A 14,338-nucleotide genomic window follows, 5' to 3' on the forward strand; every position below is an offset into this window, starting at 1 on the left:
ATATCTATCTATCTACATACATACATATGCGAGGCGTATCGTTATATTATCGTTATTAGAGGAGAGAGAACCTGAAAAAAAAAATAATAATAAGAATGGATATCATGGAAAGAAAAGAAAATCTGAATTAGGGCGCAATGTTTGAAAGTAGAGAGCTTGCTACCCCTGCCGCTGCTCTGCGAACGATTCCTCCCTCTCTCCCTCCTTCCCCATTCACGGTCCCTCATGGTCTCCCGGGAAGAACCTTTTCCTTTTTTTCCTCTCGACTGCTTTATCGGCATAAGAAAATCGCATTTTATTGATATAATCCTTCTTGTAATACGGATTGCTGTCTCTCTCTGTATGCCTTTTTTAAATTGAAAAACGATGATAAAAAGAACAGAAAAAAAAAGGAGAAAAAAAAACAGACGACAAAAAGAAATAACGCTTTTCTCGCTTTCAAGCCTGGCTTTTCGCGCTTTATTGATTATCATTTTAAATCGACTGTTTGTCCAATTTTTCTTTTCACCTTTTTTTCTCTCTCTCTCTCTCTCTTCTCTGCTCCTTTTATCTCTCTCTCTCTCTCTCTCTCTCTCTCTCTCTCTCTCTCTCTTCCTATCTCTTTCTCTTTCTCTCTCTTTCTCACTATCTCTCTCTTTCTCTCTCTTATACTCTTTCCTCTATTCTTTCTCTTTTTCTTTTTTTTTCTAATCCGCCATCATTCTTTCTGCTTCTTTTTCATTTCTTTTTATTTTCTTCCTTTCTTTTTATCTCGCTCCATCCGATTTTCCTTCTTCTTTATTTTCTTTTTCTTCTTTTTCTTCTTTTTTCTCTTTTTTTTTTTTTTTTTTTTTTTTATATATTTTCTTCTCGTTGCTTAAACTGTCCAGTACGGACGGCACGTAGCCTCCACCCCCTCATCCCTACTCCAATCCCGCAAATAAATTCTTTGTTGGTCGTTTTCTCGTTGTATTTTTTAATTCGTTGCGTACCTTTCGTTCGTTTGTGTATGTTGTTGCCATATTACATGCCAGCGTTATTACTATATACAATACTGACCATCAGAACGATAATCGTTTATTTGACGTATTATCGTGAATAAACAGACGCTTTCACCTTTACAGAACTTGTGATTGTCTAGTAGAAAAGAAGGTTGATGTTGAGTTACGATACATATGTAATATATACATATATATATATATACGTATAGAGAGAGAGAGAGAGACGTGAGTATATATATATATATACACACATACACGCATATATATATATATATATATGTATATGTAATTTCGTGTGCGCCCGCGCGTACGTACATGTACCTATATGTTAAAAGTATATTTCTTTCTTTTCTTTTTTTTTCTCTTTGTTAGTTTTCTAACACCATCATCGAGAATAAATATTACGGAATTACAAGAATGTAGAGTAAAGATATAAAACAGATGAAAACAAAAGAAAAAAGAAAACGCATATATATATATATATGTGTGTGTGTGTGTACGTGTATAGATGGTGAGCGTGACTACTAATAAATACAACGTATGGTATATGTACTTACGTTGTTTATTGTGTTCCGTAGAGCAGGTAATGTATGGAAGTATTTGTGACTTAGAAGTGTAAGTTTCTATCACCCTGTTTTTTACTACCCGTACCTGTAGGCGTAACGACAATACGTTGACTATCAGCCATGGACTTATTACCACGATGCCCAATAGACATTAGCAAGTAATCGTAATCGTTTTTGTCGCATTATAGATTGTCAGACCAGTGCGCTTGATCCCGCTACGAGATATCGCCGGTTCCGTATTAACGAGCTTGATTCTTCGCCATTTACGTAGCTAAAGTCGATTTTGTTAATATAGCGATAGATAATAGCCAAACGTGATAAGGAGGAAGAGGGGAGTGTCGCGAGTGTTCGTTCTCTTCGGTAAATTTCAATTTTTTCTGATCGCGTATTGTCAAAAAAAAAAAAAAAAGAAAAATTATATATATATATGTATTATCGAGATGTACATCTAATAAATATGAAAAATAATTACGACGGACAAAGAGCGACACTCCGAGACGTACTTACGTAGAACTCGATTGATAAAAAGCAATTCGTCTTTATCCGTAACGATACTCTGTAGTTACGTCAGCCCTAGACGCGAAGTCTTCCTCGATGGTTCCTACCCACGTAACACGAAACGTTAATTAACGACATACCGAGAAATTAACGTGAACGCTACGTGGATGGATTAAAAAAGCTTTTTATGTATGTTATTTACAAAGCGCAGAGAGTTCTCTCTGTCTCTCGGAGATCTATCGCGCACGGGCAGCTTTTTCATTCGCGATAGACGAAACGGATTACGATTTTTCTTTTCAACGAAGCGCCTTTCTTTCACATCGATCGATTCACAGTGACGCTGAAACAGAAAAGAAAAGAAAAAAAAAGAAATAAATAAACAAACCATATAGAGTCTCGTTGATTCATCGATTCGATATAAAAAAACGTACGATAAGTACGTAAGTAGATCGTATATTTGTATTATTTGCTTGATATGAATTATTTGTTTTGCATTACAATAAGCTTTGATACTGATTTATGATTTTGCGACTGGACGTTTTTTATTTCTATTTTGTTTCTCCCCTTTGACATTATTCATTATACGTTATGCTTTTTAATGTGTCGTCATAATACTCCCCGTTACTCGTTCGAATGAGAACGGAGAGCTTAATGATCTACGATCTCTGCGCTTTCCTAGCTTACATATTTATTATTACGTTAGTAACTAGCCAATTCTTGTATCGAGCTAGCGATGCTCGTCGAAAGACACACACACACGCGCACACACACACACACACACACACACACACACACACATGTATTTACAAGGAAGATCGTGTTGATCGTAATCGGGCGCATAAGCGGTCTGAGAATCTTGAGCAAACATTGCAAATGATTGATATTGTTTTGTTAGAGAGCATTAGTAGAAGAAATTATTATTATTATTATCAACGTGTTAGTTGAATTATTCTCTTGTGTGCCACGTGATGCGTATCTTTTAATGTAGCATGCTTTTATTTTTAACGAGAAAACAAAAAATGTCGATAGGGCGTGCAGCGAAAAATTCTTCAAACATAGAAAAAGATGTACTTTTTGCCTCGAATCGATGCCATTAAGGTCTGACGAATCGTTTCCAATACATCCTAGAGTATCGTCTTCAACGTCGAACTTTCAAAGCCTTTTGTCGGACCTTAATGACTAATTTTTCACGTAGAATTTATTTCCAACCTTTTTTCACATTGATCAATATGAATGAAATAATAGAGAAGAAAAAACAACAACAACAACAACAACAACAACAACAACAAAAACACGTATTCGAATAAATTCCAATCCTGAGACGTTCTACGTGCAACACTCGCTTGTTTGCTGTACACTACGCAAGAGAAAGGAGCTTCGTATCGATGAGAAAAGTCTTGACTACAAGAAAAGAAAAGAAAAGAAAAGAAAAGAAAAGAAAAGAAAAGAAAAGAAAAGAAAAGAAAAAAAAACAGAAAAAAGAAGCCTGACAACTTTTCTACGTGCACGAATCGGCACGAGAATAAAGCTTTATCGTTGTTGTTGGCAGTTCCTGAATATGGCGTCGGTGTTTATGCGGATTTTTAACCTGATCTGCATGATGCTACTGATCGGCCACTGGAGTGGCTGTTTGCAATTTCTGGTACCCATGCTTCAAGGATTTCCCAGTAATTCGTGGGTCGCCATTAACGAATTGCAAGTGAGTCGTCCTAGGGTGAATTCTATCCTCCCATATATTTATTTATTTATTCAAATATCCAAGATAATTATATCCAAGGTAGACCGATCAAATGCAAATAAAAAATGACGTGAGTAGGCAATACGGAGTCGAGTTGCCTGGAATACTTGAAGGAAAACTTTTGCAGGACTCGTTTTGGCTCGAGCAATATTCCTGGGCCCTCTTCAAAGCGATGTCGCATATGTTGTGCATAGGTTACGGCAGATTCCCTCCGCAATCGTTAACGGACATGTGGCTTACGATGCTCAGTATGATCAGCGGTGCTACTTGTTACGCGCTATTCCTGGGACACGCGACGAATCTCATTCAGTCTCTCGATTCATCGAGAAGACAATACCGCGAAAAGGTAATTAGGTCGTTCGAATACGTTTTAATGATTATCAAAATGGGCGCTTCGCACTCATTTTCTTCCTTTCATATAGGTGAAACAAGTGGAAGAATATATGGCCTATCGCAAACTACCGCGGGAAATGAGACAGAGAATAACCGAATACTTCGAGCACCGATACCAAGGGAAATTTTTCGACGAGGAATTAATACTTGGCGAACTGTCGGAGAAGCTAAGAGAAGTACGAAAACTGTTTTCTTATTCTTTTTTCCTTTCTTTTTGGCCCATAAAATATATCCAACGCGGAGCGTAGTCATTATATATTTCCTTATGAAATATATCTACGCGACGTAGACGTAGAGATATATTATAAAGTGAATAATAAAAATTTATTAACACTTATGCATTCTCATCGACTAGGATGTAATAAACTACAACTGCAGATCGCTCGTCGCCTCCGTGCCATTTTTTGCAAACGCCGATTCGAACTTCGTCTCGGATGTGGTCACCAAATTGAGATACGAGGTCTTCCAACCAGGTATCGATCGACTATTCGAACTACGACCATGACCGTCTCTCACGTATCAACCACAACCGCGAACAAACGGAGAATATTTCATCGTGACAATTTTTTTTCTCTTCTTTTCCGTTTTCTTTTTTTTCTTTTATTTTTTTTTCTCTCTTTTTTTTTTTTAGGTGACATCATTATAAAGGAAGGTACCATCGGCTCGAAAATGTACTTCATACAGGAGGGCATTGTCGATATAGTTATGGCGAATGGCGAAGTGGCGACTTCCTTGTCGGACGGTTCTTACTTTGGCGAAATTTGTTTGCTGACGAACGCAAGGAGAGTGGCCTCGGTCAGGGCGGAAACCTATTGCAATCTCTTCAGCCTCTCGGTGGATCATTTCAACGCCGTATTGGATCAGTATCCACTTATGCGTAGAACCATGGAGAGCGTTGCCGCCGAGAGGTATAAACTTTGGTTAGGTTTGTTCTATCGAGTTGGTGTGCTAATAGGTGTCAATCATCAATCCCACTTTCACTACTTTCTTTTCGAACATTATGTACTGTCCAATTCAATCAGTAATACTATTTCATCGTTTACCGTTCGAATCATAATCGTTTTTCTCATATATGCGTACAGCTTTTCACGGTTGATTTTTCTCTTTCCTTTTTATTTATTTATTTTCTTTTTTTTTTTTTATCTCTTTCTTTCTCGTCGTTCTTTTCGACCTCAAAGATTTTTTTACCTTGACTACTACTCTCTGTCTATCTATCTACCCCTATATCTATTTATCTTTTGCTCTCTTTATTTTACCTTTGCTTTCTCTATATATTTTTCTTTTCGTTCGTCGTTTACTTTTACTATTTAAATTTCGTATGTGCTGTACCGAACGCGATTGCTTCTTATTTACACAAAACACTGAAAACTTTACGATATACACATTATCAATTAATGCTATTTCTCCAATACGCTGTATATCGTTTACATTAAACAATTCGCGCAAATCTATTTGTTCGATTGATTGTAAAGAGACAGTGCAAAAAAAAAAGGGGGGTTGGTGGATTTGTGATCGATTAATAACGAAAAAGCGCACTAACTTTGACGTATACAATTAAAATGAGTTGAGAGAGTTCAATGAGTATTCGCGGAACGAACAGACTTTTTCGCGATATTACATTATTATTAACGTTAATTACGTTATTCAAACTTTACGCGAACATATATATATATATACATATATGATATCGAAGAATACCTTCGATTGTTCTCTAAAATAAAGCAAAACAAAAAAAAAAAAAAAAAAGAAAAACAAAAAATAAAAGAAAAAATAATGTAGAAGAAAAGAAGGGAAGAAGGAAAAAGGAAAAAAAAAAAGAAAAAACAAAGAAACATTGAATATAATCAAAACAAAATACTTCTACACTCTCGACACATTCACTACATGGTAATGTTGTATTCATAATTTCTCGCAACATACGTTATAAATCAGTTGCACTTTTGGTTGTGCGACAGTTCCACGGGACATTCGACGTTATTTGGGATAATATATTTCGAGATACATTGTCGATAATGGCATATAACGTTATCGATCGTATAAAATCAATTGTCGATATCCCGTGGAAACTGTTACAAAACTAGTTGGATTTTTATTTATCCAGTTTTATATGTCATATTGAAACGTTTAGCGGTGCAAGTAAGCTATTTGATAAGTGCTAATTGCACGTAAGTCATAATTTTATATAGCGTCACAGAACAAAGACCTGTTCAGCTAAACGTTTGGTAAGCAAATGTGAATTATCAATGGTTGTGCGATGTGCGACATTCCCTACGCTTAATTATGCTTCTCCTTATAGGTTAAACAAAATCGGTAAGAATCCTAACTTGGTCGCGCACCGGGAGGAGGATCTTGGCAGCGAATCAAAAACGATAAACGCGGTGGTGAACGCGCTCGCTGAACAGGCGGCGCATGCCAGTGCCAGCGAAGAATCGGTAAATATTATATTACTTGAGGTATCATACATATATGTATGTACCTATGTAGGGGAAAGTGCTACCGTTACTCTTAGAAACGATCCTAGCGGCGATATCGCAACCCAATTTTTCTTCAGGTGCATAGCATGGAACTTCGAACGATGCCAACGTGTCTCCTACCGAGGCCAAAGTCCGAGAACAATTTTGCGAGTCAAGAACTTACGAGAGAGGGACGTAGGATCTTCCACAAGAGCGATACTTTCCACAAGGATTCGTATCAATGACGACACTCGTTATACTAGCACACGGAGAGATATTAATGGCTCCTCGCTAGACACTGGGTCTTTTTCCTGCGCTATTCAAAGACAATATCAGTTTATGTGCCGATGACTGGACGATATCTCTTTACGATTAGGTGAAAACGGTCTACTACACGTAGTGATACGCCATGCCAATAGTCATTTTAGCGATCGGTTTATAGCGCCTTCTTCTATTTTATTCTTTCGTCCAGAATTTGTCCATAAAACTGTCAAAGAGGAGATAGACCCAAAACTCCAACAGCAACATCGACCGCCTTTCCGTCATTTTAGACTCGTCGACTTCTTCTGTGACTTTGTCTCCGTCGTTGCCCTAATCGCAGCGACGCGCGCCTATGCACATTTCTCTCTCTCTCTGTATATATATATATATATATATATATATATATATATATATATATACACACATACACATATATATACACATATAGTATATTCTATTATTTTACTTTGTGATCTTTCATTATTTCTTACCTTATCAAAGGACCCTATTGCAATAACGTAGATATGACTAGAAGAGAATAAAACTAATTTTTGAAATTTCAAAAGAAGAAAAGAGAATATGAAATGCGACACGTTTACGATAGCGACGTCGAGATTAAAAGTTAACGATCAAAGGTGCGTTTAAATTTTCCTATCATACTTGTAAAAATTCACGAATAGAGCTGTAAATATATTTACTGTGCGAAATGATAAACGTACTTTTGACGCACGATATGATCAACGTTCAAAGAAATTCGAAAAGTACATTCATTCTTTTGCAGTTTCCAATTTAGGCCACTTGTCATTATAGAGTCCAGCGCGACAGGACTTAACGATAATATATATATATATTTATGATTGATTTAGATATATTTTCTCTCGTAAGCTTTTCTGATTTGAAAAAGTCGTTCGCGAGGGTGAAATTATCGGAGACAAAATGTTCGATTGGCTTGGAAAAGATAATAGAACGAGGCTACTTTCTAAGCTGACCATCACCAAGTCTACGAATTCACAGAAGAAGTAGGACTATTGATTTGCGAGTTGTATGCCGTTTGGAGAACGTGGAGCCGAGTCTGTGCCGCGAGCTTCTTCATCGATATCATCTATTGGCATCTTTACAAACGTGCGCCCCTATAGCGCTACGCGACGACCCGACAAAGGATGAAGATCTCGTTAGACGAAAACAGCAGGCCTAGAAGTTTGTAGAAAATATATTATAGTCCATTGTGAAAGTAGGTATTATCCTGGTAAAAATAGTATAACGACGCGTAATTCTCTGTGATTTTGTAATTTGCCGTTTCGCACTTTAGGAGAGAAAGAGTGTAAACGAACAATATTAGAATTCACTATTTCTTAAGGCAAGAGATAACATAAAATTAATAAACAAACAAACAAACAAACAAACAAACAAACAAACTAACAGAAAAAAAAACAAAAAAAAAAAAATAAAACACAAGAGAATAATTAATACTCGTGATACGAGAAATACTATCGATAAGTTTGCGAACGTGTTTTATCCTTAAGGGCTTAAGTCGCACGTCCACATCGAAGTGACATTGTCGGGAAACGTCAATCTGGAAAAACAGGATCAATTGCCGAACGGTATATTTCTAACAATAAGGAGAAAAAAGAAGAAGAAGAATTTCAAATAAGACGTCCACGCAAAGATAACGACATTTCTGGTCAAAAAAGAAAAAGAAAAAGAAAAAGAAAAAAAAAAAGAAGAAGAGTTAAACAACACCAAACGTCCACATTGAACCAACAACAAGTTAGTTGCCTTCGAAAGATGTCTCCTTTGAATTTATCGAGACGCCGTTTTTCCTTCGCTTACTTGCGTTTCTCTATGCTCCGTCTGAGAGTGCCTCACTAACGATGTTCTTATTCCTATTTTTCTTCTATTCTTATTTTAGGTACTAAAGATATTGCAAAAAAAAAAAAACAATAAAAATAAAACAAAAATGAAGAAAAAAAGAAAAAAAGACAAAAAAAACCACGATGATGTCGCGCCTAGTGGCGTTTATACCAATCAAAGATCCGATGACAAAATATTGTGAACGTCAATTAATCTCGAGTCTTTAACGAAACTCTATCGTCAAGACGTATCTAAATACCTATGCGCGATATTTAGAACAAGTAAGTTTAGTCAGTCCAAATACGCGGGAACGTGTGTAAATATATAAAAAAAAATTATAATTAATACGACGAGCAATTCACACCACCGTGTGCAGAGGGGTTCTACTTTTTTCTTTTTTCTTTCTTTTTTTTTTTTTCTCTTTTTCTTTGTTTCATTCAACGATTTCGCCTAATCTCATATAGTCTTTGACCTTTGTCATTCGTCATTAGGCGTACGAATTAACAGGAGTAATATTAACGAGCGAACACGTATATACATATACACACACACGCGCACGTACACACAGACGCACACACGAACATTCCTTAAATAAGAGTACATCTTTCTTTCTTTCTTTCTTTCTTTCTTTCTTTCTTTCTTTCTTTCTTTCTTTCCCTCTCGTTAGTAACGTTGTCAAGGAGACAGCGTATTAACAGCGTATCTTGAAACGTATTTCCAACGACGTGACTTCGGTATGGACGCGGCATTAGCTTCGTACTTTGATAGGACCCCGCGTAAAACGATAAGACGAATGCCATGCAATACTCTAAGAACATAAGGAATAGGTTGGAACTTAAACATTCCAAAGAAGCTTACTAATTACGGCGGGACTTTTTTCTAATTTCGAGACCGATAAGAAGCCTTACGTTCGGAGCTTGCTTACTTAGCATGATTCCTCGGATCTCCCCCTTTATCCCTAGTCCCCTATCCCCTTACGTCACTTTTCCCCATCCCACGCTTTCCTGTCTTAGGTCGCTTCGACAATTTAGTGGTATCGCTAGATAACGCCGGGTTGTGAATTCGAATCGTTTAAAAAGAAAATGATTAAAAAAAAAAAATTATTGGAAAATTCGGGAGACCGTCCTGTAGTGATGAGAGGCGTTTAACGCGGAGTATCGTGATTATATCCGTGGACGCATTGAAATGCGAGATATACGAGTTTAAGGAGAAATTAAAGAGAGAGAGAGAGAGAGAGAGAGAGAGAGAGAAAAGGGAAAAGGAGAAAAAAAAAAGAAAAAGTTAAAAAAAAGAAAACATTATGGATGAGCTGGTTCTACAAAGCAAGAAGAAGAAGAAGAAGAAGAAGAAGGAGAAGAAGAAGAAGGAGCAGAAGAAGAAGAAGAAGAAAAGTAATAAAATAATTAATAAAAAAAAAAAAAAAAAAAAAAGCTATCAAGTGCCCAAAGACCGTGTTAACTTGTTGAGAGTCCTTTGGGTCACCGCGGCTACAATATTGATGAATGAAATATTAAGTGATACGCGAGAGAAGTATCTTTTTACGTGGTGAATAAACGCGATGTACTATAAAAAGAAAAAAAAGAAAAGAAAAAAAAAGGAAAAAAAAAAAAGAGAAGAAAAAGAAGAACTATAAATAATATGTAATAAATTATTATTATTGTTACAGCTACTATTGCAATGATTACTACATCACATACCGCATAAATAGGCAATTACCGAGACATTAAGAGAGAAGAAATATTGTACATATATACATATATGAATGATTATATACGTACGTGCGTACTTACATGCATACGTATACGAACACCCATATATACGTATATGTATTATACAAAAAATATATTATAAATAATACAAAATAGTAATCAGACACGCAAACGGACATAAATACACACAACATACGCACACATTACCATGTTGCAGTGTATATCGAATGGGAAAATTTCTTTAGGTATTAAAAAGAGAAAGAATAAAAAGCGAGATCAAACGTTAAGCATAACAATATTGTACGATGTACATCCTAATTTTGCTTCGAAACGAGCACACACACACACACACACATACAACACAACAAACAATTTTCCTTTGGCATCCACCCACTCTCTCACAGAGATTCGTTTATTTCTATGTCGTATCTTTCTCCTTCTCTTCTCTCCCTCCCTCCCTCCCTTCCTCCCTCTCTCCCTCTCTTTCTGTCACACACTCTCTCTCTCTTTTACTCCTTCTCTTTCTTTTCCTCTTCTTTATTCTTCTTTAAGATGCGACAAAGAAAACGATTCTATACTAATCTAAATATTTTCCGATAATCTTAACGCGTTTCTTCTCGCATAAGTTAACAGAAGGAAAAAAAAAAAAAAAGGAAGAAAATTAATAAAAATATGCAGCATTTAGCGCTGCCTTAAAAAATATATAATTTCAATACTCAATGATAGACGGAGGAGAGACAATTATTAGTTATCTAAATATTCGCAATAAATCGATTTTAGTGATATATAACGGAGCCTTGATTAAAAAAAAAAAAAGAAAAAAAGAAAAAAAAAAGAAAAAAAAATTGCTTTTTTTGCGATGGATCGTCGTTCTCTCTCTTAAGTACGTACGTCGTCGTGTAGTTCTTATTGCGCACATATACGTACACGTACACACGCGCACACACACACACACACACACACATCTATCCGACACTACGTTCAAATATAAAATAGTCACTTTATGCCGCCAATTCGTTCGTTTTCGTTATTCTTTTAACTTCACATCTTCGAGTTTGTTGATAGAAAGAAAGAAAAAAGCGGGTTGATCTTTTTTCCTAGCTGATGATGGCGCGAACAAAATTTATGCACTAATTAATATTCATATATATACATACTACGTGTATGTAGGTATATGTATATTATGGGATTCAATAGAGTTACACGCAGCGTGCACATACATATATATATATATATATATATATATATATATTTATGTATATGTAGGTATATACATACATATGTATACACATATATATATACATATATATATATATATATATAAAAATTACATATTGTAAACATATATACATACATCTACACACACGCGTGCGAGGAAAACAAATGTACCTATTTTTCATGTACAAGAGAGATAGTTTTTTGTCGCTGTTTTACATCCTCACGCGTTCATTCCGAACATGTAGTTACGATTGTGATGTAGAGAAAAAATGAGAAAAAGAAAAAAAAAAAAAAAAAAAAAGAAAAAGAAATGAGTGCGTTAACGAGCGGAGAAAAAGATCTTCCGGCAGAATAAATCTCGGTTTGCGATATCGATAATTTTGTAAATCGGACCGCATGCAGTTTAGGACTAACCTGCTGCCAATGTTCTAGACCTATCAAGTATGCATTACCGTGCGTGTATGCGCGTCTGTACATGTGTAAGTATGTCCGATACATAAATATATACGTACCTAAAGACGTATAGATACGTATGCCGTGTATGTGCATGCGTATGCATACGTCTTTACGCGTACGCACATGTATATGTATGTATGTATGTATGATGTATGTATGTATGCATGTAAGTATGTATGTATGTATGTATGTATGTACGTACGTATGCATGTATGTATGTATGTATGTACGTATGCATGCATGTATGTATGTATGTATGTATGTATGTATGTATGTATGTATGTATATTATTGTTGTTACTTCGAGATGAGAGTGAAAAGAAACGAAAAGATTATATACAAAGTTGTACTCTTACTATCACTGCTAACTGATAGGTACTATTAGCCATTTTACTAACGTTAAAATACTGATGCTGCTGCGACAAAGAAAATGATATAATGATATTAGTTCTATACACGTTATACACACTTATACGCGCGCGCGTCATACACAGGGTCCGCCCAAGTTTTCGTGGCGTCTTTGCGTTCGCGAAAGAAAAGAGTTAATACTTGAAAGGGCCGAAGGATGGTGTCGAGAGAACTGCCTTTGACGATGCTGATTTTCAACTGACAACGAAAAAAAAGAAAGAACTGTGTAATAAATAGCGAAACCGAAGAAGAGATCCGACTCTGTGTAAAATCGTGCGACAACGAAAGCCGAAACTAAATTTGCCCAGACCTCCCCGCCCCCTTGAGCCCCCCCCCCCAATACCGCCCCTAGTCCGTTGTAATAAAAAGAAAAAAAGAAAAAAAAGAGAGAAAAAAAAACAGACAAACAAGCAAACAAACAAAGAAACAAACAAATCTTTTCTTGCGACCGTTCACTATCCTTCGATGTAAATGGATCAAACTATTGAAAAATGTTCTTCGCAAATGAAATATCACGCACACACTTACTTACTTACTTACTTACTTACTTACTTACTTACTTAATTTCTGTTCTAAAACATAATCGATTCCGATAATCGCTTTACGTTTTCGCATTACCCGCGATAACTTCGGCGCACCCTGCTAGCGCAGCACGACGCATACACCAAGAGTATACAAAGAAGAGCAAAAAATATTATAGCGTTAAAATGATAATTATCGTACAGCTATTAAAGCAAAATGATGCGATCCTTTTACGTAACTGCTAAGATACAAGAGTGAGACGTTAATTAAAGACATAATATACAAAAATAGTTTTTGTATAACGAAACGATAGCTCGCAAAATAGTGAAACGTCGAATTGAACGTAAAGGAGAGAAAAAGAAGAAAGGAAGAAAAAAATAAAAAATAAAAGGAAATAAAATAAAATAAAATAATATAAAATAAAACGAAAAACGTAATAAAATGTCCGATCCGGAAATCGGAAGTGGTGAAAAACAGTGTGCTTATGAGGATGAGAACAAAACCAAAAAAAAAAAAAAAAAGTACATATATATATATAGGTATATAAAAAAAAAAATAATAATAATAATAAAAGAAATAAACAGTCGTTTGCGAATTGCGAGACTATAGACACACGAAGCAAAACATCGTCCGATGTTTATGTAAAAGTTCCATAGTATCAATAGTTACTATTCTACGTGAAAGGAAAAAGAAAAGAAAAGAAAAAAAAAAAAAGAAAAAAAAAAGAAAAAGAAAAAATAATGTGCAAATGCAAATCGTGTACATATCACACACCTTCTGTTTAGGAAATGAGAAACATATTTCGCGAGACTTCATTGATACTTACTTTTGCAAAGGATTTTTGCCACACTAGATCTTCATCTGCGTTCCTTTAGAAATGAAAAAGAGTAAACAAAAACAAAAAAAACAAAAAAAAAAAAATTAAAAAATAAAAGAAAAGGAAAGAAAAGAAGAGGAAAAAAAAGGCATTTTATATATCGCATTTTCGTGCATAGTTTTAATAAAATTCTGTTTCCTGCTATACAGCAATTAAAAAAAAAGACCGACCGAATATATATATATATATATATATATATATATATATATATATATATATACATATATATATATAATCAAAAAGATAGACATTTCAAACGATCATCCTTCTCATTCCTCTCTCTCTCTCTCTCTCCCTCTCTCTTCTTCTTTCTCTCCCTCTTTCTCTCTCTCTCTCTCTCTCTCTCTCTCTCTCTCTCTCCCTCTCTCTTCTTCTTTCTCTCCCTCTTTCTCTCTCTCTCTCTCTCTCT

At 35.5% G+C, this 14,338-nt stretch overlaps 1 protein-coding gene across 5 annotated transcripts in view; it reads left to right on the forward strand.

The window, feature by feature from the left end:
* The window catches only part of Ih (hyperpolarization activated cyclic nucleotide gated potassium channel Ih), a 35,158-nt gene extending 22,681 nt beyond the window's left edge, over positions 1-12,477 (forward strand). For 3 of the 5 annotated variants that reach the window (XM_035878776.2, XM_085656772.1, XM_085656774.1), the window contains 7 exons: positions 3,594-3,743; positions 3,910-4,128; positions 4,205-4,351; positions 4,531-4,648; positions 4,807-5,095; positions 6,472-6,607; positions 6,727-12,477. In XM_035878776.2, coding sequence (XP_035734669.2) covers positions 3,594-3,743; positions 3,910-4,128; positions 4,205-4,351; positions 4,531-4,648; positions 4,807-5,095; positions 6,472-6,607; positions 6,727-6,873 — 1,206 coding nt within the window. In that variant the 3' untranslated portion in view covers positions 6,874-12,477. The remainder of the gene's footprint in view (positions 1-3,593; positions 3,744-3,909; positions 4,129-4,204; positions 4,352-4,530; positions 4,649-4,806; positions 5,096-6,471; positions 6,608-6,726) is intronic. The other 2 variants (XM_085656773.1, XM_085656775.1) reach the window with 1 other exon arrangement.
* The last annotated feature ends 1,861 nt before the right edge of the window (positions 12,478-14,338 follow it).

This window comes from Vespa mandarinia, chromosome 4 (assembly GCF_050613455.1).
Source record: "Vespa mandarinia isolate Hongniang chromosome 4, ASM5061345v1, whole genome shotgun sequence".
NCBI classification, from domain to species: domain Eukaryota; kingdom Metazoa; phylum Arthropoda; class Insecta; order Hymenoptera; family Vespidae; genus Vespa; species Vespa mandarinia.